Genomic DNA, 25,626 nt, shown 5'->3' with positions numbered 1-25,626 from the left:
TGGGATGTGTTGAACTCGTTCACCGAGCACACATGGATCTTGGAGACGGATCGGTCTGGTGGTCGTCTCTGGTGGTTGTGGAACTGCTCAAAGTACTTGGCAAACCTGAGTCTCCTGGGACTGGATGCATATCCCTTCCCCTGTTTCCAGGAGGCATTCCCAAAGGCAATCACCACTTCGGTCTCCTTCGGTGCCTGGTCGATGACTTGCTTGCTTGGCCATGAATGCGATGAGTGGGTGGGTGTATTCAGGTTCCAGAAAAAACACTGTCATAGCTCAAAACGGGGCTGTCCCATTTCATTTTGGAATCGCTGTAATACCGACGCCGTCCATATCGATATCATGTCAACCGCCGCCGTGTCAATATCATATCGATGGAAACGGAACACCGACCCATGTCAATGTCACCGCCCGGTGCAGCTGTCAAGCCCGCACCCATCGCACATATATGCTCGTCCTTCCGACAGCACTCCGCCACCAGCCCCGGCCTGTCCCCCTGGCTGTTGTCTCGGGGCCTGGTCCCCTCGATGCCCCCGGATATGAAGTGCCCCCCACCCGCCTTGGCTGCTCTCCTCTGCTGCCCCTGCCGCCTCCGTCCGTCTTCCACCGTCGTCGCTCGGCCTCGCTCCTTGCATCGCATCGCTCCTTGCATCGCCCGCCGCATCGCCCGCCATGCCCTCCGACGGCAACCACATCACCGCAACCGACCTCGGGCGCTACCATACCCACTTTTGCGAGCTCCAGCTGCACAAGTCCCGCACCTATCGCCGAGCCCGCGAAGCCTCGAAGGGACCTGCGCTGCCCCCGCCCGAGCTGGCAGGGCTGGTTCCCCCTGAGCCTTCTGCTTCGACGAAGGCCCTGTTCAAACGGGGCGTCAAGGTGCGTTCGCGTCTGCATCGGGCTGCCTTTTGCCATGCCCGATATTGCCCATCGAGCCCACCATGCATGATGATGTCGCCTCCCGGCCGCCACCAGCACGTCTGCTTCTGGCCGGTTCGGTCGGCTCCCTCGCTTTTCTTTCCCGCCCATTGGCGCCGTCTGCTCCATGGGAGTCGCTGCTGATATCACACTGCTTTCCCTGCTTGGTCCTGCGGTTCTCTCTCTCTCTCTCAATCTCAATCTCTCTCTCAATCTCTCTCGAAATAACATCCTGACTGACTGGCTTGAAATGGCCCCACGCCACCCCCCAGTGGGAGGAAGACCTCGTTGATGTTCTCCAAAAGGACGGGCTGATCTACAACGTGCCTGAGCAGCGCGGCAATCTCACCATCCAGACATGGCTCGACATGATCCTCGCCGACAACCGCCTGCACTATTATATGATCGGCACCCAGTTCAGCTCGCCCGCCTTTGAAAACGAGTTCGAAACCCGGGGCAGCCCACCTGTGCGCTTTGGAACGTTCAAGCCTGATTTCATCGAGATCCGAGTGGATCCGGCCGCGGCGTCCGAGGCTGCGTCCAAAGACCAGGACAAACCAGCCTTGCCGCAGCGATGCAAGATCGAGTGGCGTATCATCGACGCCAAGTCTTCCAAGAAGGTCAAGATCTCGCATCAAGTGCAAATCGGCTACTACTGGCTGGCCATCCAGGCCCTGATCCTCGAGTTTGCCCAGACTCGCCCCGAGTTCAGTCTCAAGGATAGCAGCGTTTCCTTCCAGTACCAGGACCAACTCATCGAGCTTGCTCGAGACGGCTTTGGCGAGGTTTGGATTCCTCACAAGACCGACCCTACTCGTCGGGATCCTGCTGGCTGCTTCTCGGTCAGCGTCCTGAGGCCTCTCCTCGAAGACTTTTTGTTTCGCCAGCTGCCCTCGATCATGGCCAAACCCGCCGGCGAGGCCGCCTGGCATCTGCGCGAAGCCTGCCAAGGCTGCGAGTACATGGACGAGTGTCGAGCAGTCGCCGTTTCGCAGCAGACACTCTCGGCCATCCCCAACCTCTCGTCTCACGACTTTGACTTTCTGAAGCAGATCATACGCTACCAGGGCCGTGGCCGGCGCTTGCCGACCGGGACAACTGAGATCGAAGACTTGGCCTCGCTGTTTCAGCCTGGTCGGTCATCTTCAACACCCCCCTGGAGACAACTGAGTCAGTCGCATGCCTTGGCCTTTGGCGAGCTCTGCCGCATCCTCAAGATTGTCGATGTTCCCAGCACATCGCCTGTCCTGCATGTGCCGATGCTCGAATCCACCAGGCGCTCGTCCGTCGAGGTTCTAGGCGCCCGCTCGCTCCTGTTCCCCAGGGATGAGGATGTGGGTGTCTATCTCTCCGTCGGCATCAACCCAGCCACCGAGGATCTGTTCTACTACTCGATCTACCAGGTGTCGAAGGCTCGCTCCCGGCCCGTTTACATCTCCAGAGTGGCCGAGAAGAACGACACTCAGTTTTTTGCCAGTTTTGTCAAGGACCTGGCTAGAGTCATTCGATCGCTTGATCCCAAGCTGCATCGTAGCGGCAATGCCTCCGATTCGGACCTCTCGGTGCAGTTCTATGTCTTTGACAAATTCGAGTACGACGAAATTGTTTCTCTGCTTGTGAACGCGGCGTGCTACTACGAAGGTGATCTCGTTCCTGCCGACGAGGCCAAGAGCGAGACATACGAAAGCACACGCATCTGCATCGGGGCACTTGTTCGTCACAGCGACGTGCTGTTGAGCACCGTCCAGCCAGAGCTCTTTGAGCCCAGCACCCTCTTCTCAGTGGCCTCAACCACCCTGAAGCCGCAGCTGCAAAAGTACGTGTCGTACTTTAGCAACAACAGCGAAAACATCAATGCCAGAAGGGACGAGCTTCTCGAGACCCTGGATTCTTTGCTTTCCTCCAAGAGCCAGAACAATGGGCTGGACCGACTAGTGCCCCCCGTCGTGGCTCTCAGCACCGCTGTGCGGGAGCTCTTTGCCTTGCCTGTCGCTGGATTCTTTGACATTGACGATTGCGTTCGATGCTTCAACTTGTTGGTCGATTGCAAGAAAGAGGACGACGAGACGGTCTCGGTCTCAAGCAACGCAGTCTATACTGCCTGGGAAGCCGATGATTATTCGCGAGTCGAGAAGCTCCTCAGGGCCCGAGTTGAGGCCAGCCATCAGTTGGTGCGAGAGTGTCGCAGACGCCTGGAGAGCTACTGCGCTACTAAAAATCAGCCACTCAAGTCCATCCTGCTCAACACCGCCCCAATCTTTGATGTGACCTATGTCGACTTTTGTAAGGATCCACATCTTCGCCGGCTGATGTTTATGGCCCAGGTGAGCGTGTGCCCGCGTGACATAGTGGGGAGGGGGGGGCGGAACCTGAGCTTTGCTGCATAGGAACAGGGCTTGCGCTATCTTTCCTCTGTATCTCGTGCATTGTCGTGATCGACTGGATCTTCTCCCACGGTGTTGGCTGCACGCGGGCCTCGTCGGCGGTATCAAACGCCCCCATGATTTGCCAGAGTGTTGCAGCCACGTCCCCTCGAGCATCCGATGGGACACGACTTTCTCCACGCCCATGGTCACTCCAGCTGCTAACGCAGCATGTTGGTTTGCTTTCCGGTTCCCTGCTGTAACTGCAGTTCGAGATGTTGACAGAGTAAGTTGCTCCACATGATGTCGCCCTAGAGAGCAATTCCTTGATCTATCAGTCCACACTATTATCAGTGCAGGGCGTGGACACGACTAACTTGGCTGCATGTCTCGGCCGTGGGTGGACCGGATCGTGTGGCGTTATTGCGGCTGACTCGACCGTCTCGACCTCCAGGCTTCAGGAACTGCGTCGAGAGCGTTGCCAGAACACAAAGCCCATTGTACTCGAGTACTTCAGCAAGTCGAACGAAGACTTTGCATTCAACTATCGTCTCATCCAAGGCTCGGAATACATTGAAGAAGACGACGCCGAGTTCTTTGGATGGCTCCTGGTCAAGGAGGGCACCGACGCCGATCTTTACTTTGATGATCTCAAGTACATGGACACGATCAGTTACAGGCTCAAGTTGGACGAGAGCGACAGCCATTTGAGAGGACAACTGGTCTTTTCATCCATCAGCAAGTTGATGTCGGAACAGTCCAGCCCAGGCTCAAATAGGGCCGACTCGATCATCGTCACACTCAAGCATAAGGACGTGAGGGGATTCAAGTTTGCCGGGGGCCGGTTCTATCTGCGTCGTCGGTGCGTGCTCGTCCCGAGTAATCGAGCTGCATATCTGTTCCCAAGCAGGCCGCTTTGGTTGGCCAGCATTTGCAGCCTGCACCACGCCCTGCGTACCTGTCGCCTGAGCCTCGTGGCACATTACTAACCCGCCATGCTCTTTGGCCCTGTATCTCCACCAGTCTCATCAACTTCAACACTAAGAAGCTCGTGAGGAGTCTCATCGATACCGACATCGAAAACGCCGCGGCAACCAGCCCCGATAGCGCGCCGTTGTTCCTGCGACTGGTCCGGGATCCGAATGACGTCGGTGCCTTATCTATCGACTCATCCAAACTCATAAGCAAGGCTGCCGATATTCAGCGTCTCTACAAAGAGCGAGGCAGTCTGGACCCAAACGACATGAATATCAAGTCGCTTACCTTCCTCTCCTCCCAAAGCCATGCCTTCACCTCGATTTTGCAGAGACCCGTCAGTCTTATTTGGGGACCTCCTGGCCACGGCAAAACCCACACTCTCGCGCTGTCCACGATTCGATTGATTGAGATAGTCGAGAAGCTGAGCGCTGGTCAACAGCCTATCAAGATATGTATGACGGCGTTCACTCATGCCGCCATCGACAACTACAAGAAAAAACTCGAAACCCTGCTCAAGGCAGCAAAGTCGATCAGCTTCATGAACAATCAAAAATGGATCAACCAGATCGAGGTCAATCGCCTTGGTGGGGAAAGCCGATCCCCGAGCAAGCCGAATCTGTCAAAGGCGTACACGATTGTGTGCTCCACCGTATGGCAAGTTTCGGTGACTTTGTTCCCTTTGGGTGAGGGTGGGGTTGGGTGGGAGGAGGAGAAACTGCCAAACCACTCTTATTCCTTGCTCGGCTGTCGAGAAGTGCGTGCGCTGCCACCATTCGCACCATTCCCGGGATGCGGCGCACCTACTCGGCTGCTTCCACCTCCGCGAGCTTACAATCACGGATGACCGGCGGAGAGTCCCGCTCTACAACACAGACGCACTGCCCGGGCTAACGAGCACACCTCCATCCCTCACATACCGATGGACAGGCAACTCTCCAAGATTGAGCCAAAGGATCGAGACTTTGATGTGCTCATCATCGACGAGGGCTCGCAAATGCCCTTGTCTGACGCATCCATTGCCATCAGCATGCTCAAGAAACCCGGCCCTGTCCGACTCGTCATCGCCGGCGATCATCTGCAGCTCTCGCCTGTGCTCCGAGGCTCCTACCCGGCCTTTGGAGCCTCCGATTCTGATCCACTGCTCTTTGGATCGATCATGGACTGCGTCCTGCGCACCAGCGACGGCAAGTCTGTCGTCCGCCAGTCGTTTTTGCCAACCAAGGGGTCTGATTTTGGCCCGTTCACCCAGATGCTGATGGAAAACTTTCGCATGGTTCCCAAGCTCTGTCGCTTCTCCGAGACTCTCTACGGTCGATCGAGGGACATCAAGTTTATTCCGATGATGCCCGAGCAGATCGAGATGCAGGAGGCCATCCTCAACGGACTCGGTGGGCAGCAGAGCATCTCTCCAAGCATCTCGGAGCTTCTGGTGCTCATCTCGACTGCTGACAAGCCACTCGTGACGATCAAGATGCACCCTGCACTGAAGAGAGGCGACGAGTTCTCCCCTTACGAGCGGCACGTCAACGCCGAAATGGAGCTCGTGGCTGGGATGGTGAAAGGCATACGAAGCTGCGGTGTCAGCGGCCGGATCTTTGTGGTGACTCCTCACCGACTGCAGCGATCGCGGCTCACGGCCCTCCTTTCTGACCATCCGAACGACTTGCGAATCGATACAGTCGAGCGAATGCAGGGCGACGAGGTCTGTGTCCGCGAGTGGTTTGATGATGTGTTGGCAGCCTGGTTGGGACACACGCAGAGGCCACCAGAGGAAGTACTGTTCGATGGCGCTCCGCCGTACGCCTGACACTGATCCTGGTTGACGTTGTCTGCTGCCATGCCCATGTTCGCCACAGGCCGAGATCGTCATTGTATGCTACGGATTTACCTCCCACGAAGGACAGTGAGTACTGACTGTCGTGACAGCTAGTGCGCTGGCAGTGGCTTGCGTTCCTTCAACAGCCATATGCGATGCCGATCCTGATAGCAGCTCTCAATTCTCACAGGATGGAGCGGGAGCTCGATTTCATTTTCCACCGCAACCGCCTCAATGTTGCGCTCTCGCGTGCTCGCTCTCTGTGTATCCTTGTCGCATCCAAGCCGCTGCTGGAGCCGCCCATGCTGGCACTGGCAAGCGCCACCAGGCGTGAGGCGTTCGCGCACATCATCAACTTCCGCAACTTGAGCTGCGTCATCGATTGGGAGTACAGCGTGAGCAGTGGTATTGGAAACGTCGCCGACCCTGGAGCCGTGGCAAACAGTTTCCAAAGCCTCACTATATAGCCGCCGCGACGATGATCTGTGGTGTATGTTTCCGTTGCCTTCATATACGTGTATTCGCCTCAGCAGTCACTCTGGAGCAGTCACTCTGGAGTAGTCACTCTGGATATCCGGGTTATGGTTTGATGGCCGAGCGCGTCTATCGCCCAGCGTATCGATGGGCACCTCTGTCCCCCGTCCCTCATTCCCACCGAATTATCGTATCGATGCGCCCCGGGATGCAACTACAGTGCGTCAGGCGACCGCCGTATGGAATATGTCCAATGGACGCTCACTCCAAGAGAGCAAAACCGGCCATATTGAGAGGATGGCACCAAGCGCACTTTGTTTTGTGCCGCTGACCCCTATCCGGCGGCTTGCCTTAGGTCTGCTGGGTTTGGTCGAGTTTTGTGATCGACGACGTTGGTGTGAAAACCTGGCACAATCCAAACGGCGATTTAATCGGCAAGGAGATGCGATGGCGTCAGTATTCGACGAGGGGTCCGTACAATCGCACTCGCAACAGGCAGCATCTACATTACCTTGATCACCTCATACCCAAATGGGAGAATGCCCTGATGCTGTCCACCTTGATCGTTTAACACGATCGACGCCGTTCCCTTGCCGCACAGTTCGAAGGAATGGCTGGTGGCTTCGACCTTACTGTCCTTGAACTTGAGATACAAGTTGTTGAGGAAAGCCTTTTTGATATCGACTTCGAGCCGGTACCGGAGCGAGTGGGGAGCTATGTGCTCTTGGTATTGTGCTACCGCCAGGTACGTTTGCTTTTCGCAATATTCGATGGAAAACTCAAACGCCAGCGAAATCTGGGCCGGATCGAGCCTCGGACGAGTGCATCCAGAAGCTTGTGGGTCTGCGCTGCTCGCGGCATTGGTTGAGCACGGTGGCATATCCAGCGGGGCTGAGAGGATCGAAGACGTGGGCTGCGGGAGTGACGCTGGGATCACCGCTTGCGGAGACTCGAGCGTCACCAGAGGGAGAGGCCCCGATATGGCCGAGCGACCAAGATCTGGAGAGGCTTGGTGCTGGATTTGGTCTGTTGAAGCTGCTGGCTCGGTTGGATCTGGTGTGAGCGCACCCGCACATGCAAGGGCCACAACGATCTCTCCCTCGGCTAGAGCGTCTTTCTCGCCAGTTGCGATGAAGCTTACAAGCTGGAGCGAATATGGACCCAGCGCAACGGTTGAGTGGTAGTTGGAAAAGGAGAACTCGTGGTGGGGAACCATGGTGACTTGGCGGACGACCTGATCGATGTTGGATGTCGAGATATGGTTGGGCACTAACGCGGACGACGATTCCTCCTTGATGTCCAACTGCTGGCGCTGCAAGAGGCTTGCTCGGTAGTTGGAAACCGGGCCGACATCCGACATGCGCCGTCTGGGTCCAGACGACGTGGAGCCCGTCGAGCTTCGGATCGACGGTGTCTCGTACTCGTTGTTGGGGAAGACATCGGCCCAGGATGGCCTGGCGGTGCCAATGACATCTGTGTTGGCATTCGGGTTGGGTTTGGCGGGTCCCTCTGTGACGGAATCCAAAATCGAGCCCATGGACTTCTTGCCCACCCATGCCGGCAACGGCGCCAGACCCTTCCCCATGTCGAACGAAACACCTTTGATGCTCTTCTTGTCTGCGGGACTGAGGGGCTGCGGCGAGCCGGCAAAGGTCTGGTCATTTGGCGACAGCGGGGAGTTTTGTCCGCCACTTCGGGATGTCGGCGACTTTAGTGCCGACTTGAGCCTGGGTGGATCCGGTACGATAATCTTGAGCTGCGACTCGACCACAACCAGATCGCTGTCAAGGAGCTGGGAGGCATGCACGGTCTGGGGCTCAGGGGTGCTTCCTTTCGACTTGAATCGCTTCCCCAGCAGATTGTCGAGAAACTTCATGGGAGAGAAAGTGATGGGGGGATGCAGCAGGGTTGAAACTTTTTTTTTTTGACAAAGCAGCCTCCGCAGTGCAGAGGATGCGAGAATAAGATTGATCAGATGCGGATGTGCCTGCCCAGGACAGACGGCAGTGTCGTGGGAACGACTGTTCGTCGTGCTGTTGGTCGTGACGTATAGTCTTGACGATGGTGCGATGGACGGGCGTGGGACGGGATGGCTGTCTCGACGAGGCCGCCGTGATCCAGTCTCGACACCGTGGTGGAGAGCGGTGGCCCGGCCAATCACCCGCACGGTAAGCTCGGAGGACTCGATTGACCACGGCAAACAAACAAGTGGCCGTGGCCAGAGTTCGGAAGTGCAGTCGATCACGGCTGGCAGCAGCGAGTCCCAGCGCACTGGCAGGTCGTGCCCTTGGTCTGGCAGCAGGACTCATCTGCTGCCTGCGCGAATGCAACCGATGTCGGGCCAAGGCATCCAGCGTGCATGGGTCGCAGTGCCGATGCCATGGCGTCCGAGGCCGTGCATCCCGTGGTGAGCATGCCATGGACCCTTGCATGGCCTTGTTCGTTGGGTCTTCCCAGTCCTGGGTGTCACAGAAGCCCACCCCCCAATCCACCCAACCAGGCCTTTCTTTTGCCTTGTCCGCGACCAGGCGATGGCAGCCAGCGGCTTTCTGCTCTGGGCATCTGCTCTGGGCATCTGCTCATTCCTCGCGGTCTGCCTGCCTCGCCCAGTCCACCGGTCTGTCGCTTGCTTTCAACCAGCCTAGGCCAGCAATGGACGGCAATCCCGGGCGCAGGAGGAAGCACCACAAGTCGTGGGTCACTTTCTCGAACTGGATGGTCAACGAAGGTCGGGCTCCAGCGATGGCTGCTCCTCCCCGAAGCAATTCCACAGCCCCGACACTGTCCCGAGAAGCATCAGTGAATCCCTCCCGCGCTGCGTCGAGTCCCTCTGACATTGCCTTTCTTCTCCACCAGGGCCAGCACAGTTTGTGGCTGTTGCCTGGATTGCCATCCAACTCGCCAGATTCGGATATATTGTCTACTTTTACGACACCAATGCCAACTACCGGACGATGAGGACGGTGCTTGGCTGGTCCCTGCCGGTCGCCCGGGGAGCCGCGGCCGCTATAACAATCAACTGCACCCTGATCCTGCTCCCGGTCTGTCGCAATATCATCTCCTCGATTCGCAGCTCGTGGCTCAACAGACTGGTTCCGATAGACAAGAACATCAAGTTCCACAAGCTCCTCGGCTGGTGCATATGCTTTTGGACCTTTGTCCATGTCGGTGCACACATGTTCAACTTTTTGCACCTGCAGCAGTTCGCGGATGGGCTGGTTGCAGCTGGTAGGTCGCTGGCGCCTTTGGTCCCGGGCATCGGTCCAGCGAGTCTCGTCGGCTGGGACGGACAGGAGCTCGTCTTGGCATTCACCGTTTCGCTTGCTTCCGATCCCTGTAGAATTTATGAACATCAAAACCATGACCGGCGCCACGGGCCAAGCCGCAAGCGTTGTCCTGATGCTCATGGTGACCAGCAGCATCAGCACTGTCCGAAGAAAGCACTTTGAGACGTTTTGGTTCACCCACCATCTCTTTGTGCTCTTCTTTGGCTTGCTGATGGTCCACGGCGATTTTTGCGTTGTCAAGAGCGACGATCCCGAGATCGGATGCGCCGGAGCCGCCTTTTGGAAGTTCTGGCTTGCCTCTGGGATCCTGTACTTTGTCGAACGGGTCGTTCGCGAGATTCGGGGCGGCATGCCAACTCATGTCTACAAGGTCATCCAGCACCCGTCCAACGTCGTCGAGGTGCAAATCAAGAAGGATTCGTGCATGGCAAAGCCGGGGCAGTACATCTTTCTGTGCTGTCCCGAGATCTCGCGGTACCAATGGCATCCCTTTACCTTGACATCGGTCGAGCAGGAAGACTTTATCAGCGTCCATGTCCGTGCCACCGGTGACTGGACCAAAGATTTTGCCGGTCGACTCGGCTGCGTCTGGGACAAGAAGGGCTGTGTGGTCCTCGAAGCCTCTCCAAAGTCCCGGTTGCCACGCCTGTTAGTCGATGGGCCCTATGGAACTGCCAGGTATGGTCGCTGACTCGTCGCCCAACAGCTGCCGCCGTTTGCACGAGCCGATGACGCCTGCACGAGCTGATGTGCCTGCCCTCGTTCGCCAGCGAGGACATTTTCGACTTTGAGATCTCTGTCTGCGTTGGTGCTGGCATCGGGGTGACACCTTTTGCCAGCATCCTCAAGTCGATATGGTACAGGATTCAGAACCCCACCTCGGCGGTGCGGCTACAGAAGGTGTATTTTTACTGGATATGCAGAGAAAAAGAGGTGCGTTGGCCCTTGGGGTCCGGTTGTTGCCGATACGACCCCCTCTCGGGCGCAACAAAGACGATCCAAGTTGGATCCGCGGCGGCAGAGTTGCATCAACAAATGCTTCATATTGATCTGCCACTTCTCCATCTGGCCTTGGTGCTGGCCGCGGTGCTGGCTTCGGGACAACACGGCAGGCTTTTGAGTGGTTCGTTGACCTGCTATCCGCCATCGAAGAGCAGCACATCGACAGATTTCTCTCAATCAACATCTACCTGACTGGCACCATGAATGAAGCTGAGGTGAACAACGTAATGGTCAACCACAAAGCCGGCGTATCGGATGGACTGACAGGGCTCCGATCAACCACGTCCTACGGTCGGCCAAATCTCGATCTTATCTTCCAGCAACTTGCTCGAGACCATGCGGGGACCGATGTCGGCGTCTTTTTTTGTGGCCCAAAGCCTCTCGATAAGCAGCTGCATGCTGCGTGCAACAAGTACACCATGGGCGACGAACACGAAACCCGCTTCTACTACCGGAAAGGTACGTTGGCATTGTCAATCGATGGGCTGCAGGACAGAGACGGTGTGTAGATAGCTCCATGTGGATGTGCACACGGAGCAAATAGGAGACACATAAGGGACACCAGGAAGATATCTGTATATGCTGCTTCTGAAATCAGCTCGACAAGGCAAAGCAGCTGACCTTTGCGCTCTATCATCAACCAGAGAACTTTTGACAGTCCTCAAACCGCGGCATGTGGGGCCAATGTGCCATCACAACACGTCGATCTAGGGTGTCCTTTCGCCCCTCTGCCTCTATCAAATCTAATTCTGGGATGGCGATAAAGTGGCGTGGACTCCGACCCCAAACCAGGGCAAAGGCACTCGAGTTCAAGTGCGCTGGTCGAAGCGAGAACAGATGAGAGGTACAGAGTCCGGAGTTGGGTGGCCATCGCTGTGAGCCAGTGGCGTCTGTTTTCAGATACCGCTCTGGGGTAGTGATCTCCCCAGTCCCTTGGATTTGTATTGACCGAGGCAACAAACTCAAAGTCCGCATGAGAGCGGCAATGCTCGCGCTGGATGTCGCCGTCGCGCCTGGGCCCGGAATGAAAGGACCGATCAACCAGCGAACCATATTGGCGGAGCACCCAGCACATCAGCGGCGGCCAGTGCGGGTGAAGATGCTGACTTTGGGATGTTCCTCGTCCTTGAGTTTGCTTGATGGGATCTTTGGCTCACCCAAGAAGCGAACGTGATAGAAGTAGTTGAGACATTTTTTGACGACCTCCTCCAGCGAGGGACACGGCGTCGGGTAGATCGAGCGGGTGTTGGCGTTGTCGATCTTGAAGGACATGTCCATCATCACATGCATGAGCGGGAACAGGGCGTTGTTTTCAAGCGAAGGATTGGCCTCGAGGAGAACTTTGAACATTTCGCGAGACTCGAACAGGATCGGCCAGCCATGGTTCCTGACAATCTCAAACAGCCGGGTCTCGGTGACGACGCTGCGAGTTGTCCACGACAGACATTCGGTTACGATGCCATCCAACACCGCCACGACATCCAGCCAGATCGCTGGTCTGTTGTTGAGGATTCGTTCGCGTTTGGCACGCCATTTGCTCAGATTTTCCTGGTCGATGGTGGCTGGTCTTGCGGGAATTTGAGCCAGTTTGGGGAGTGCGCCGGTTGCAAGCCCGATGTAAGTGACGCCTTCGGAGATCCTCGCAGGGTGTACATACTGCTCGAGACGGTTCTTGGCTCGGACACATTCCGACGCATGTTTCATTTTATTTTATATTTCAATTGAAAGCCATCAAGGCCTGGTCGACCCAAGCAGTACATGTTGGAGGAAAGGGAGGCTGTGATCAACCTAACGAGCAGTCTGGGGGAGATGAGAGCCGTCATCCCTCATCTCTCGCTCTGCTTCGGCCATGCCGCCTATCGCCTGGGGGGTTTCCACCCCGCCTTGGCGATGATCAGCGTCTTGAACACCCTTCGGAGTGTTCGCCACAGGAGGTGTACATCCGGGTCTTGCCAGTTGAACCTTCTCATGCCATCCAGCTCGTAGTAACCCACTACGTTCGTCAGGTCCAGGAGCTTATCGATCGGACCGACCTTTTCGTGGCCGCTTTCTTGCCACTCGGGGTGCCGCAGCTTGAGCTCGTCCACTATCCGTTGCCACGAGCCGCCTCTTCCGACGCAGCTCTGGGTGTGGGTCCGGCACATCGCAACGAACTCTCCTCGGCTCTTCGTGCAGGAGACACACAGCCGATAGTGGCCATACGGGTGTCCGGGGAAGGCACCGAGGGTCCATCTTACCATCATGTTGTGATAGTATCGATCTCTCTTGGGCCCTCGCTCGGCCCACAGTCCCGACATGGTCGTCGTCACGGTGCGGGCCGAAGTCAGCTCCTTTGACCTGTCGAAGCCTTGCGCGTCATCGATGTGAATCTGCAGCTTGACTGGTGGTCCTGTGAGCTGGTAGTAGCCATTCCTGAACAGCTCCTTCATCGGGTAGTCCGGCTGGCACTGTTCTTTCAGCACGATCAGCTGTCGCCAGTACTCATCGAGGTAGAACTGAGAACCGAGGGATGCGTCCATCAGGCTGGGCTGGATGCGGAAGTATCTCAACACCAGCGAGACCATCTTGTCGTTGTGGTCCAGACGGTCTTCCCAGACGGCTCGGTTCTGGAGGGCCAGCTGTTTGAGGCGGTTGGGCAGGGTGATGAGTCCGCATCCGAGATGCAACGCTCCATAGGATGTGTTCCGCACCACTCTGAAGAGTCGGGTCAGACAGTGCATCTGTGCTCGTCTGAGTATCACAGCTTGTTGCTTCGTGAGCACTTCGAGAGTCAATCCATACTCGAGCATGGGCCGAACGAAGGTCTTGAACACCCTCGTCACCGTCTTGGCCGAGTATCGGCCCAGACTCATTCCGTGCTTCACCAGCTTGTCGGCGGCACCTCTAGCCTTGTGGGTGAGGTTCTGGATCTGGCGGTCCATCCTGAAGCCATTGATGTCGACGATGACTGATTGAATAGTAGAATTGCGCTCCCTGGATTTCCGAACGAGTGGAGATCAGCGGAGACAGACAGCAAGACCGCAATAATGAAAATCTAGGCGCCAAGGAGGATGATCGACTTGCTGCCTCCCTTCTCCAGTACCATGTTGCGATGGCGATCTGGGTGGCACTCGCTCTTTCGACCATCTGTTGATGTGCTCCAAGAATCGATTTCGGACATCGAGTGACTCGACAATGACAAACTCGATGTTCTGACGGCCAATCAACATCAGCAATCGGGACGGAGCATCACCATCATGCAGTTTGGATGTATTGAATGTACTGGATGGCAAGTACGACATCATTCATTCGTGGCCGCATCATCGGAACGACCCGACCGCTATCATAAAGCTTTTACATTTGGATGTACGGAACGTCTGGCGCGGACGGTATCACATGCCGATTCTCTCGAGATTGTCGATCGCCCATTGGAGATCCTGGTCTGCGGACCTGCGGTACCAGGACGCAGCAGTATTCAGGTCGTGAGGGACACCCAGTGCATATCCATAGCAGTCGCCAAGAGCGTTCTGGGCATATCGATTGCCCTGCTCGGCCAGTGGTCGCCACCAGTCGACTGCCGTTTCGAAAGATGTGGCGACCCCATCTCCAAAGTAGTGGCACCAGCCGACTCTCCACCTTCCATATGGGTTGTTCTGATCTGCGGACTTGTTGTACCACTCGAATGCCTTGGCCTTGTCCTGGGTTACTCCCCGGCCATAATTGTAGCATTCACCAGCCCAAAACTGGCTGTCGCTGTGGCCGTCGTTGGCGAGCTGCTCGAGGATTACCGCCGCTTCAATTTGGTCCTCGGTGGTTCCAAGAGCCTGGATTTTGCTCACAGCCATCAGATGCTTGCAGAGCCAGTCGTGCTCCGATCCCAACTTGCACAGCCGGTAAAACTTGAGCGACGCCGGTGAATCAAAGTAGTTCCAAGGCTCAGCAAATCGACCAGCCAGGGATTGATCTTCGCCAAAAGGAAAGTCATCGGATTTGTTCTCTCGGATAGTCTTGATGCCCTTCTCCTGGTCGAGTTGGGTTCCCCGGCCGAGATAATGCATCCATCCTACCATGTGGGTGGCGATAGGCTTGAGGATCCTGTTGGTGGACTGGTTGCTGACTTCCTGCCAGCGAGCAAAGGCCGCTTCATCGCTCTGTTGGATACCGTGGCCGAGGAATGAGAGCCAGCCCCGGAGGAACAGGAAATGCAACCTTCCATCTTCGGAGCCTTGATCGGCCGCCTTGGTGTACCACCGGAGGGCTGCGTCGTAGTCTTGATCGACCCCCTCGCCACTCTCATAGTAGCTACCGAGAGCGACTTGAGCTTGGGGGATTCCATTTTCTGCAAGACTGCGATACAGCTCTGCGGCTTTGGTAAGGTCTTGGTCAACTCCGAGACCGTTGAGGAAACAACTGGCCATGTGAAACTGTGCCATGTGATGGTTTGCGCGAGCAGCGTTCTGCAGGTAGTGGAAGATTTGCTGATGCATGGAGATCCACTCGGATTCTTCAAAGCTCTCTTCGTGATCAATATCGTAGAATAGGATCCTGGCCAGGAAATACGAGGCGGCGCTGCAGCCCTGATCGGCTCGATCTTCAAGCCAGGATCGGTCGGCGGTCTTTTGATCATCGCAGTGCAGCGAGAGGGCGATTTGGTCGCTCAGTGTGAGGCCGATTCGCAGCTCTCCGTCTGGATTGCAAAGGCCTGCATTCTGGCACCAACTGTGGAAGCGGGCCGCCTTGGAGCTGAGGAGAGGGCGAGCACGCTTGCACGCTTGAAGCAGGGTTCTGATCTCGGCAAACCCGAGGGCACGCTGGAAGGTGTCGTTGAAACAGACAATCGTGAAGATATCCGGAGTATGGGTGTCGATGACCTGAGCCATTTCGGTTGAAGGGCGGATGCTGGTTGAAACGGCGTCTGATGGGAGAAGGGACGAGGGCGGGCACCGAATATTAACGGGGCAGCGCGAAATGGTGATTGGATGGACGGTGGCGATGCCGGTCACCAGCCACAGGACGGTGGCCAAGTCGGATCACCCGGCCATCAATGTCGTTGTGGATGGAGTGAGGTTCCGCGCGAAGATCGGGGCGACTGCTGCTCGAGTCGCTTCGGCTGGCGTTCGTGGCAGAGATGCAGCTGGGTGCGTCGGAGCGACAGTAGCAGAGGAACAGTAGCAGAACGGCGATCGAGTGAAAGTCACCTCTCTATTGAAGCGTGCTCGAGCCAAGGGGCAGAACAGATTGTGGGCCATGTTGCAATGTATTCAGGAGATTCACACTGGACAGGGATAATATGCAGGCTGTATGAAGGTAACAACGTTTAGCACGTCTCCTCGGTGCGACTGGGATCAGTGGGCTCATGTCGAGGCGGTTGCGGGCTTGCAGGAACAGCTGGCTGTTGCTGCTCTTGTATCTGGTCCTCGACGCTTGCGATACAATCCTTGACCTTCCTGATATTCTTGTTCTCTGGGTCCTGGAAGGCGTCGGTCCAAATCTCCAGCGCTTCTCGATACGAGGCGAGTGCTTTGATAGGATCGCACTGAGAACATGCGACATTGCCCATGTGATGGAGAATCATGGCAACATCCGGATGCTGGCGCGTTTTGTTCACCTCGATGGAAATGGCAAGCGCTTCCTGAAGCATGATCTGCGCTTCAGAGAGCTGCCCTTGAAGGCACTTGAGTATCCCGTGAGAGTTGAGAACAAATGCAACTTGAGGATGCGCACGCGTTTTAAGGACTTTGGTAAGGATGGCAAGCGCCTCGAGAAAGAGTGCCTCGGCCAGGACATAGTCGCCTTGAACTCGCACACAATCGCCAAGAAGGCGAATCGACACAGCGACGTCGAGGTGCTCGCGAGTGCCGCATATCTTGGTTCTGATGTCCATGGATTCTTGATACAGCTTAAGGGCCTCCTTTAATCGCCCTTGCTCCTGCAGTAGACTTGCGATATTGGCCAAAGCCCTGGCAGCCAGCGGGTGTTCGCGAGTGGAATACACTTTGGCGGTGATATCGAGGGACTCTTGGTACAAGAGCATTGCTTGATCCAGATGCCCTTGTGAGCTTTTTAGCTGGCCCATGTTTTGCAGGGTCTCGGCGACATCAGGATGCTCGCGGGTGCCATGGATCTTGATCTCGATGTCGAGGGCCTCTTGGTAATAAGCAAGCGCCTCTTCCAAGTGACCTTGACCACTTGCCACAATACCCATACACAAAAGACCTCTGGAAACAGCGGGGTGCTCACGAGTGTCGTAGTATCGTATGGTGATGTCCAAAGCCTCTTGGTAAAAGGCGTGTGCTTCATTCAAATGGCCTTGGTGAACGGCCACTCCGCCCATATTGCCGAGCGTTGTGGCAATATCGGGGTGCTGGCGGGTACCGTAGAGCCTTGTGGTAATATCCAAGTCTTCCTGGTAGAACGCGAGGGCTTCATCGAGGCGTCCTTGATCTTTGGCTACGTTGCCCAAGTTAGTTAGCGTTGAAGTCACATTGAGATGCTCACGAGTGCCATATACTTTGATCTTGATGTCAAGGGTCTCTTGAAAAAACCTGAGTGCTTCATCAAGGCGTCCTTGCCGATACGACACCAACCCCATACTGTTGAGAGTTATGGCGACTTTTTGGTGCTCTCGAGTACCGTAAATTTTGACCTTAATATCAAGAGATTCCTGGAAATACCCGAGCGCTTCGTCAAGGTGACCTTGTTCCACCGCTACGTTGCCCATGTTGTGGAGGATCTGGGCAACCGACAGGTTTTCACGAGTACCCTGGAACACAATGACTCGCTCTAGGTTTGTCTTATACATATCCATCGCTTGGACGTAGAGAGGACGCTTTTCTGCCAGGTTTGCGATCCGAAATTCGATCTGGCGATGCAGCCTACTTCTGTAGACTTCAGGAACGGCAACCCTGGCGTACCAGGCCAGGTGCTCTGAAAATGTCTGAGCATATGGATCCATCGAATCAGTTAGATTCAGCAGTGCTTCTCCAGATGATGCCTCAGCTTGATCAGGCTTGAGCTCTTCGCATCGTTGGACATACTCTCGAGCCACCTGCTGGGTGAGCGAGTGGGTCGAGTACTGTCCCTCGGCTCCACTTCGGAGGAGACCACTCTGGACCACCATCTTGATCAGATCGGTCACTGTGGACAGATGGACTGGTCAGTTCCATACACTGACACCATCTACTGCACTTTGATTCAATCCCAACTTACCTTCGGTCTTGAGCTCCATCTTCTGTACAATCTCCTTGATCAACTCAAACTGGATGTTGGCCGGTGCCACCAGACTGAGGGCACCGAACAGCCTGGCTGCCTCGATGCCCTCATCTCCTCGCTTCATCAGCGAGTCCAGCGACAGATCCACAATCATCTTGAGCGACGACCGCGTGTCGTCCTCGCCATCCTGCAGCTCCAATGCTCCTGCAAACGTGGCCTCGAGCACCGACAGGGGAGTGTCGTAGTTCTCGGCAAACGTCATGAGTGTCTGGATGACGAGTGGATATCCACTGATCTTGGCCACGATGCTGTCGAGGGATTTCCTGGCCTCGTCCGACACAAGTCGCTGGACAATCATTGGCGATGACGACATGATATAGTCGAGTGTGGTGGTGTCGTCCCAGTTGACGAGACGGAGTGGATCGTGATGGAAGCTCGGTGCCTTGGTCTCGAGAGCACTGGTGAATGCACCAGGAGGCAGCGAGGCCAGCCGGATCGTCACCACCACATCGCCGCTGAACCCGACCGACTTGGAGTGCTCAAACACAGAGTCGACCACGTTGATGTCATCGACATTGTCGAGCACCAGGAGATAGCCGTGAGTGTTGGCGAGGAACCTCGAGGCATACTCCTTGATCACATCGGGCTTGATACCAGGGAACATCTCGATGAGTCCATCGATGGCAGTCGACTCGGTCGAGCAGTTGATCCAGAAGACCTGGCGGTACTGCGGCTTGATGCCGATGGTTTCGGCTTTGATGACATGGAGGTCGTCCTTGTTGCTCACATTCAGAATGCCCATCATGAAGAACAGAATCTGGATGGCGAGGACGGACTTGCCCATGCCACCCATGCCGGAGATGACGGCGCGGCCAGTCAGGGTGAGTTGCTTGAGCAGGGTGTCGAGGTGGGCGGGATCGAATCGGAACTTGGAATCACAAAAGTATTTGCGATGGATGGCCGTAATGAGATCCATGTTGGGTGGGATGGGATGGACAAGGTTGAGGAGACGGTAGACTCGCTTGTGCATCTGGTCTGGACGGAAGCCAAAGGACTGGATGTGGTTCACTCTGCCGAGGGTCTGCTTGAGCGAGGCAAAAGCTGGGTCGTCGGGGAGAGACACCATGTACGGCAGGAAGGGAGTGAAGACATCGACACCATCCTTGGTCTCCTTGGTGGCGATTCCGAGGGGAAGGACAGGGAGGGAGTGTTTGGCATCCTTGAGATCGAGGGCGGTCTTGATTTCGAGGACGACGTTGTCCTCTTGGCCATTCTTGACCTTGTTCTTCATCAAGTCCATTGAGCCCTTGCTTAGGAGCAGGAAGACAGCTTTACACTTGGGAAGGGCACTGATAGAACTGGCTTGAGGGTCGCTGGGATTGTTGAGACAGTCGACATCGTGGAATACAGAAAGGGTTTTGCCATATCGACGGAGGGCGACCGAGGTGAGCACCTCCTTCAGAGCCTGGACAGTGTCGGCATCAGTCTGGGCTTGGTAGGAGAGGAACAGATCGTGGTCGGTGCCGTGGGCAGGACAGGAATAGAGCTGGTTGCTAGTGGACGGCATGACTGGATGGGGTTGTTGGTGGGAATGGAGCGGACGATGAAAGAGAGAGGCCTGTGGCAAAGGCGAGGGAAAGGGACCGCTTTTGCGGTGAACGGCCTTGTTCTGTATCCAACCGGTCTCTGGGCTGTGTTGCTGATTTGGAGGTGGAAATGGCCCTGATCCGGCCAACCCAGCCCAAAGGATCGATGCCCGAAACCCATCGAACGGGCTACGGTCAGTTCAAAACGGCACCGGCTCGCTCGCAAGCGGTACACTCCCCCGGACCACCACAGGTATCGATGTGATTGCCGATGCGACTGCCGAAGCGAACGTCACATGATCCCCTCGCTCTCAAACACCCATCCGTTGCCCCGCCACCCGTGTCGATCTCGTCTTTCTGTTCCCGTTTCCGCATACATCCTGCAAGGCACTGCAGATCACCATGGGCGACGAATGGGAAAAGCTCCGAGCAATGCTCCCCATGTCGTTTGGAGGCAAGAAGGCAGGTCCGCCCTCGTCCTCGGTCAAGCCCGAGGCGCCGCTCTCGAAACGAGACCAGCTCAAATCCAGCGAAGAGACCAGCAGGCTTCTGGACCCGATGAATCCAGCCAAAGCCAACCAGCAGTTCCGATCGAGCGCCAAGGACAAAGGACGCCCGGAGACTAGATCTCTGGATAGCTCGATCAGCCGATTGGCTGGCGATGCAGATGGAGGCGACGATGTTATCGGACCCATGCCCGCCAGTGACGACGGCCAAGAGGAGGAAGTGAGTGCCAACGCTTCGTTGAATTCCAAAGGCCAGGTACGCCAGGACAATGCCGAAAACGACGACGACGACGACGACAAAGATGATGATGGTGATGATGACGACGACAACAGCGATGATGCCGAGGCCGACGCTGGGCCTCGGCCGCTCGTGCCAATATCCAGCCACATCGCCCTCAAGAGTCACTCCAGAGTAAGACGAAACGACGAGTCTGCGCAAGTCGCTGATGTCCATACCACGCAACCTGCACGGCGGATAGCTGCTCCTTTTGCAGTCGCCCATAGCTCACACCAATTCTGCTTTTGTTGTGGCAATTCCTATCTCAAGCCTGTGACATCCATATCGCTGGATCCAGCTGGGTCGCGGCTGATTACGGGCGGGCGGGACTGCTGCGTCAAGTTCTGGGACTTTAACGGCATGGACAGCAACTTCCGCCCCTTCCGATCGATCGAACCGTGCGGCGGCAATCCGGTACGTCGCAGCGGCCAAACCACGGCTCCATGGCAGACAGCACAGGTGATGGCAAATCCAGCATCATCAAGCAAACTGCTGACTCGGTGTGCCATCTGCTCTATTCCAGATTCGCGATCTCCAATTCAGCGTTTCTGGCGACTCGTTCCTGGTTGCCTCATCGGCACCGCAAGTCAAGCTCTACGACCGCGATGGCAGCGAGCTGTGCGTGCTTCCCATGCTGTGGCAAATGACAAAGGCACATTGCTCTCGAGCGCAGATCTGACACTTCCTTCTCGACCTCCTTACTTGGCACAGCTCTGAATATGTCAAAGGCGACCCATACCTCCGTGATCTTCGAAACACAAAGTCAGTACCGCTCCTGGGGCTCTGGCAATTGGATCTATTGGATGATGTGTAGCTCGCTATCTGTAGGACTCGGCCAGATCCCCTCGAACGAGGTGTTTCTCCGGCGATATCTGACTCCCACCTGCTCTATCCTGTCTCCTGGAACGACAGGGGCCACATAGCGGGCCTGAGCTGTTGTCGATGGCATCCCTACGAGAAGGCCTATTTCCTGACGGCATCGCTGGACAGCACCATTCGGATCTGGGACGTGGAAAACAAGAGGCAGCAAAAGTGTGTCATCGTTGTGCGTTCCAAACAGCCTGGCGGCCGGACGCCCGTCACCGCGGCAGCATACAGCTACGACGGCAAGCTCATCGCTGGAGGTAGTGCAATGTCTGCTGCCTTGAAGAAGCCACACTGGACATTTGCTCCAGGGGATCGGTTCCGCGACAGCCTCGATGGTCCGATGGAATTCGGAAGAGAGGCGGGCTAATCCTGCGATATGTTTCTCTTGTAGCCGGTGAAGACGGATTCCTCCGTCTCTGGAACAACAACGGGAGCTTTTTGAAGTCAACACACGTGAGTGTCGTGGTTTCTGCGAGGGCTCGATAGATCCAGGGTCATTCGATTCCGAGGGCACAATATGAGCTTCCGACTTGGCATGGAGCCCGAGACGCTTGGCATGGATCGCTGGCGCTGCGATGTGCTCCCGACAGCAGCATCGACTCACAGATGTCTTGACATGGGGTGCCTCACGCACTGCAGGAAGTCGCCGCGCACACGCCGGGCAGCGCAACGAGCTGCATCAACTTCTCGCCCGATTCCCGGAACCTGCTCACGCGTGCAATGGACGACACAATCAAGCTCTGGGATCTCCGGAAGATGAGCGCTCCAGTGGCCGGTATCGCTGGCATCGTCAACTACTTTGAAGAGTCCAACGCCATCTTTTCGCCGGACGACGGCATCATCCTGGCGGGCCTATCCGCCAAGAAGAACGAGGGCGAGGCCAAGGTGCTGGGCCTCAACCGACAGACCCTGAACGTCGAGTTTTCGATCCCGTGCGGAACCGGCAGCATCCTGAGCGTGCAGTGGCATTCGCGCATCAACCAGCTCCTCACGGGGTCAAGCAACGGCGAAGTCCGAGTATTCTACGATGAGACGCACAGCACCCGGGGCGCCAAGATGTGTGCCAACCGCAAGGCAAAGAGCAGATCTGTCGAGGATGCCGCGATTGCGTATGTAGCTGCAGTTGTGCATCGACCTTGGCTAACGGGGTGGGGCGGGGCGGGTAGTTTGCGTGTGCACTTTCGGCAGACTTCCGACGCTGTCTCGAGAGAAGCTAACCTTTGCGTTATTTCGGACTCGGCTTCCCGTGACAGAATCGATCCAAAGTAGGTGGCTGGACGACGAGCACCGTCGTGTCTGTCAGAGGAGTTGCTGCGGCTGCTCCTCTGTTGCTCCACTTGATGCTGCCACTTTTGCTCGCTGAAAGCGCATCGATCCAGCACTGATGCCATGCTATTTTGCCCTAAACATGCAACATGCAACAGCGTCACCATCTACAACCCGAATTCCTTGGCCATGTTCCGGGAAGATGAGCAACGCATGACGAAGCGAAAGCGTGAGAGGATGCTCAAGGACCCTGTTCTGACTCGCAAGCCTGGTAGGCAATGTCCTTGCACTGCACGGTCCTCCCCCTGACGCTCGAGGAATCGATAGACGAGCGCCATCCATCGTCCATATTGAGTGCTTACAACGGACACCACAGGCGGCCGTATCTCTCCAGACTTGGCTTGTAGCGACCCTACTGTTCGATCCTGTCTTTCTCTTTCGAAGCGTAGTGCTAACCACAGTTTCGTTTGGTTTTGGCGTGCGACGCGAAAACAGAGCGTCCGTTGACGGGTCCTGGGCATGGTGGAAAGCTCGGCACAAATGCCACACAGTATATCATGAAGGGCATCATGAAGGACACAACCCGAGATGAGGACCCGCGTGAGGCGATCCTGAAATATGCCGAGGTTGCCGAGAGTAAGTATCTTCGGGCAGCAACGCATTGAGTTGATTCCGCTGGGAGGCAACACACTGCGAGGCAGCACACTGCGAGGCCACCCTTGCCCTTGGGTATCGTCAAACTGGTTGGCGCATTACCTGGCTCACGCGGCATTCAACTCCTGCACACCGCCGGCGCCATCACTCCCACATCTTCGCGCAGAGAATCCAATGTGGGTTTCCCAAGCCTATCAGAAGACCCAACCGGTGGCCAAGTTTGCCGAGTCGGTCTACGAAGACGAAGATGAGGAGCAACGCGACCAGCTCAAGAAGCGTCGCCCTTGATTCTATTGACGTGGCCGTCGGATGCGCTGCAAGCCGCATGGCTGTGCTGTCGAATCATCCATGACCCTTCGCTTGGAATGGTCACTCACGAAAGATGTTTCAAACTCGTTATGATTGATATCCACGAGGTGGCGGCGTTGCACACGGGCACACGCAATGGAAATGCGTGTCGGTATTTGAAAGCAAGAAAGGGGCGGCATATGTCTTCTGAGGCTGGACAGCCTGAGATAGTATTACCCACCCCCAAAAGCCAAACTGAAGATGTAGAACCTTCACCCTGAGGGAACGTGCTTGTCGATCGCGAGGGATAAGACCTGAAGTCCAATTGCCAATGACTACAGGTGTCGGTACTGGTAGACTCCGCGGAAAAAGAGATGGTGCTGGCCAATGACTCGAATATCTCGCCAAGCGACCAAGGGGCTATTGCTTGGATTGAAGCTGACGCCGGAAGAGAGAGCCGGCCAGAGCTGGGGACGCAGCTGGCCGGTGGAGCTGAATGCACCGGCGACTTGGCCGGCGATGGTCATGCGCACTTCGTCGAGCACCCCGAGATCGACGAATTGCCGAGAGACGCTTCCGCCGCAACTAACATCAAGGAACTGTGGTGGGGGGGGGAGATGTGCCATTGAGAATCGAGGCAATCGTATGGAATGGCGGTGAACGTGGTTGAATGTGGTCGCGTATGGAGTGTGTGTCAGTTGGTCATCAGTTGATTGCCGTTGAATGCCGTTGCATGGCGATAGGTACACATAGTAAAGCAAAGGACCCAATGGGCCAGTGTGAGAGGACATAGCCACAGACCAGCCCTGTTTCATCGGCAGAGTCGAAGCGTAGGTCGCACCTGGATGTCCATTTCGATGCGTAGATACCGCAGGACTTGCGTCAGATCGATTTTGCCTCCGACATGCGGAAAGGATTTGATCGTGAGATGGCACACGGGTGGATCCTGGGCCCGCTGCGACTCGAGCGTTGCGGCGCCGGTCTCGGTGGTTAACAGCACAACCCGAACGACGTCCTGCTTGAAGAGCGAGTGACCGAGATCGATGTTGCCACCAGTGATGACCAGTTGGATGGGATGCGGCGTTTTCTTGCCCAGACGGTTGAGCCGCAGATCAACGAGATCATCGAATCTAATGGAGACATGTGTGAGCAGGCCTGGGAGGAAGGGCCGCCATGGAGGAGCTTGTTGCAAAGCTTGGGTCGCGAGGTGCGATGGGAGTGCCGACGAGGCATCCACGGCCCGCCATCCACCTACTTGAGCGAACAGGCAACCTCTTTTTCGTCTCTGAGAATCTGGCCGCTGAGGAGCACGGCATCGGAAAAGGCCCAGCCCGAGTTGAGGAGTCGCCAGTCGGCCAGGGCGTTGTCGCCGATGTTTCCAGGGACGTTCTTGAGGGCAATGTCGCTGGAGTGGCCGGGTGGGCGGAGCAGCAGAGCATATCGTTAGGAAGCACACAGGAGCGCTGCAGCGATATACAGGATAATGGTGCAGAAAGCAGGGCCAGCAGCAGGGATCGGATCAGCACAGCTGCGGTAGAGACAGGCACCTCACGTCATTCACATCCTCAAGAAAATGCAGACAGCCGTCCAGGGTCTGGATGTTGTTGGACCAGCTGTACGGGCGATCGGCGGGGACGGTAAGCCCGTGGATCGAGTAAAAGTCGTGGATCTCATCGACAGGGACCAGCGGGCGAGAGAGGGACTTGAAACAGACGCTCATTGCGGCAGACGAGGGACCGAGGGCAGATCGCGGAGATGCGCGGGGAAGAGGGCGACGATCGCAGATGCGCACAGATCAAGACCGATGGCAGCGTGCGCGAGCGGCCATTGTTCATTAGTTGGTTAGCTCATTAGCTCATTAGCTCATTAGCTCATTAGCTCATTAGCTCATTAGCTCATTTGTGAATGTCAACTTGGCGTGTCCTGGCGAGTCGATCGTCGGTATTGATCGATTGCATCGGCAGGGTGAGTTCGCCCGTGGGTGCTTTCGATCCTTGTTGCTCGCTCCTCCGGCCGACATTGCCCCCGCCTTCATGCCCGGCCTGCGCCCGGCTCCTTGCGTCGTTGTCGTCGCCAGCGTTGTCGCCAGCGTTGTCGCCAGCGTTGTCCTCGGCGATACAGCCCGATCCCATCGCCGGAGACACGGGAAACCA

At 56.4% G+C, this 25,626-nt stretch overlaps 9 protein-coding genes across 9 annotated transcripts; 4 read left to right on the top strand and 5 right to left on the bottom strand.

Annotated features, from left to right (window-relative positions):
- The first annotated feature begins 585 nt into the window (after positions 1-585).
- On the top strand, positions 586-6,609 carry BJ171DRAFT_596851 (uncharacterized protein). The gene is made up of 8 exons (XM_053114711.1): positions 586-879; positions 1,191-3,242; positions 3,551-3,567; positions 3,736-4,143; positions 4,305-4,917; positions 5,191-5,961; positions 6,116-6,162; positions 6,266-6,609. Exons 1-8 carry the CDS (start codon positions 673-675, stop codon positions 6,540-6,542), a joined length of 4,392 nt encoding a protein of 1,463 aa, XP_052969367.1. The 5' UTR covers positions 586-672; the 3' UTR covers positions 6,543-6,609.
- Positions 6,610-8,403, bottom strand: BJ171DRAFT_494164 (uncharacterized protein). The gene is made up of 2 exons (XM_053109990.1): positions 7,061-8,403; positions 6,610-6,954 (listed from the first exon to the last, which is right to left on the bottom strand). The coding sequence occupies exons 1-2, from the start codon at positions 8,132-8,134 to the stop codon at positions 6,901-6,903; spliced, it is 1,128 nt and encodes a 375-aa protein (XP_052969366.1). The 5' UTR covers positions 8,135-8,403; the 3' UTR covers positions 6,610-6,900.
- A 798-nt stretch (positions 8,404-9,201) lies between these two features.
- BJ171DRAFT_579014 (ferric reductase NAD binding domain-containing protein) lies at positions 9,202-11,493 on the top strand (the record flags this gene model as incomplete). The annotated part of the gene is made up of 6 exons (XM_053113934.1): positions 9,202-9,277; positions 9,406-9,777; positions 9,890-10,514; positions 10,607-10,769; positions 10,949-11,297; positions 11,483-11,493. The coding sequence occupies 6 exons, from the start codon at positions 9,202-9,204 to the stop codon at positions 11,491-11,493; spliced, it is 1,596 nt and encodes a 531-aa protein (XP_052969365.1).
- A 210-nt stretch (positions 11,494-11,703) lies between these two features.
- BJ171DRAFT_640089 (uncharacterized protein) lies at positions 11,704-12,535 on the bottom strand (the record flags this gene model as incomplete). Its single annotated transcript, XM_053115758.1, has 2 exons — positions 11,704-12,400; positions 12,496-12,535. The coding sequence occupies 2 exons, from the start codon at positions 12,533-12,535 to the stop codon at positions 11,913-11,915; spliced, it is 528 nt and encodes a 175-aa protein (XP_052969364.1). The 3' UTR covers positions 11,704-11,912.
- A 1,520-nt stretch (positions 12,536-14,055) lies between these two features.
- BJ171DRAFT_494153 (uncharacterized protein) lies at positions 14,056-15,480 on the bottom strand. The gene has a single exon (XM_053109989.1). It carries the CDS (start codon positions 15,302-15,304, stop codon positions 14,210-14,212), a length of 1,095 nt encoding a protein of 364 aa, XP_052969363.1. The 5' UTR covers positions 15,305-15,480; the 3' UTR covers positions 14,056-14,209.
- A 654-nt stretch (positions 15,481-16,134) lies between these two features.
- BJ171DRAFT_456512 (uncharacterized protein) lies at positions 16,135-18,058 on the bottom strand (the record flags this gene model as incomplete). Its single annotated transcript, XM_053108319.1, has 2 exons — positions 18,027-18,058; positions 16,135-17,954 (listed from the first exon to the last, which is right to left on the bottom strand). The coding sequence occupies exons 1-2, from the start codon at positions 18,043-18,045 to the stop codon at positions 16,135-16,137; spliced, it is 1,839 nt and encodes a 612-aa protein (XP_052969362.1). The 5' UTR covers positions 18,046-18,058.
- A 948-nt stretch (positions 18,059-19,006) lies between these two features.
- Positions 19,007-19,524, top strand: BJ171DRAFT_494131 (uncharacterized protein; the record flags this gene model as incomplete). The annotated part of the gene is made up of 2 exons (XM_053109988.1): positions 19,007-19,311; positions 19,345-19,524. Coding segments are annotated over exons 1-2 (471 nt in total), but the record flags the coding sequence as incomplete, so codon positions are not given.
- Positions 19,525-20,017: 493 nt separating this feature from the next.
- On the top strand, positions 20,018-23,473 carry BJ171DRAFT_579011 (WD40-repeat-containing domain protein; the record flags this gene model as incomplete). The annotated part of the gene is made up of 11 exons (XM_053113933.1): positions 20,018-20,533; positions 20,669-20,812; positions 20,922-21,016; positions 21,110-21,160; positions 21,311-21,522; positions 21,657-21,718; positions 21,905-22,374; positions 22,519-22,530; positions 22,690-22,802; positions 23,027-23,167; positions 23,352-23,473. 11 exons carry the CDS (start codon positions 20,018-20,020, stop codon positions 23,471-23,473), a joined length of 1,938 nt encoding a protein of 645 aa, XP_052969360.1.
- A 308-nt stretch (positions 23,474-23,781) lies between these two features.
- BJ171DRAFT_294636 (uncharacterized protein) lies at positions 23,782-25,280 on the bottom strand. Its single transcript, XM_053106970.1, has 4 exons — positions 25,021-25,280; positions 24,729-24,878; positions 24,315-24,603; positions 23,782-24,072 (listed from the first exon to the last, which is right to left on the bottom strand). Exons 1-4 carry the CDS (start codon positions 25,191-25,193, stop codon positions 23,809-23,811), a joined length of 876 nt encoding a protein of 291 aa, XP_052969359.1. The 5' UTR covers positions 25,194-25,280; the 3' UTR covers positions 23,782-23,808.
- Positions 25,281-25,626: the final 346 nt, after the last annotated feature.

Source organism: Polychytrium aggregatum (assembly GCF_025602895.1).
Source record: "Polychytrium aggregatum strain JEL109 chromosome Unknown BJ171scaffold_8, whole genome shotgun sequence".
Taxonomy (NCBI): domain Eukaryota; kingdom Fungi; phylum Chytridiomycota; class Chytridiomycetes; order Polychytriales; genus Polychytrium; species Polychytrium aggregatum.
Note: the sequence above shows the minus strand (reverse complement) of the source record. Positions and strands in the feature narration are given on the sequence as shown.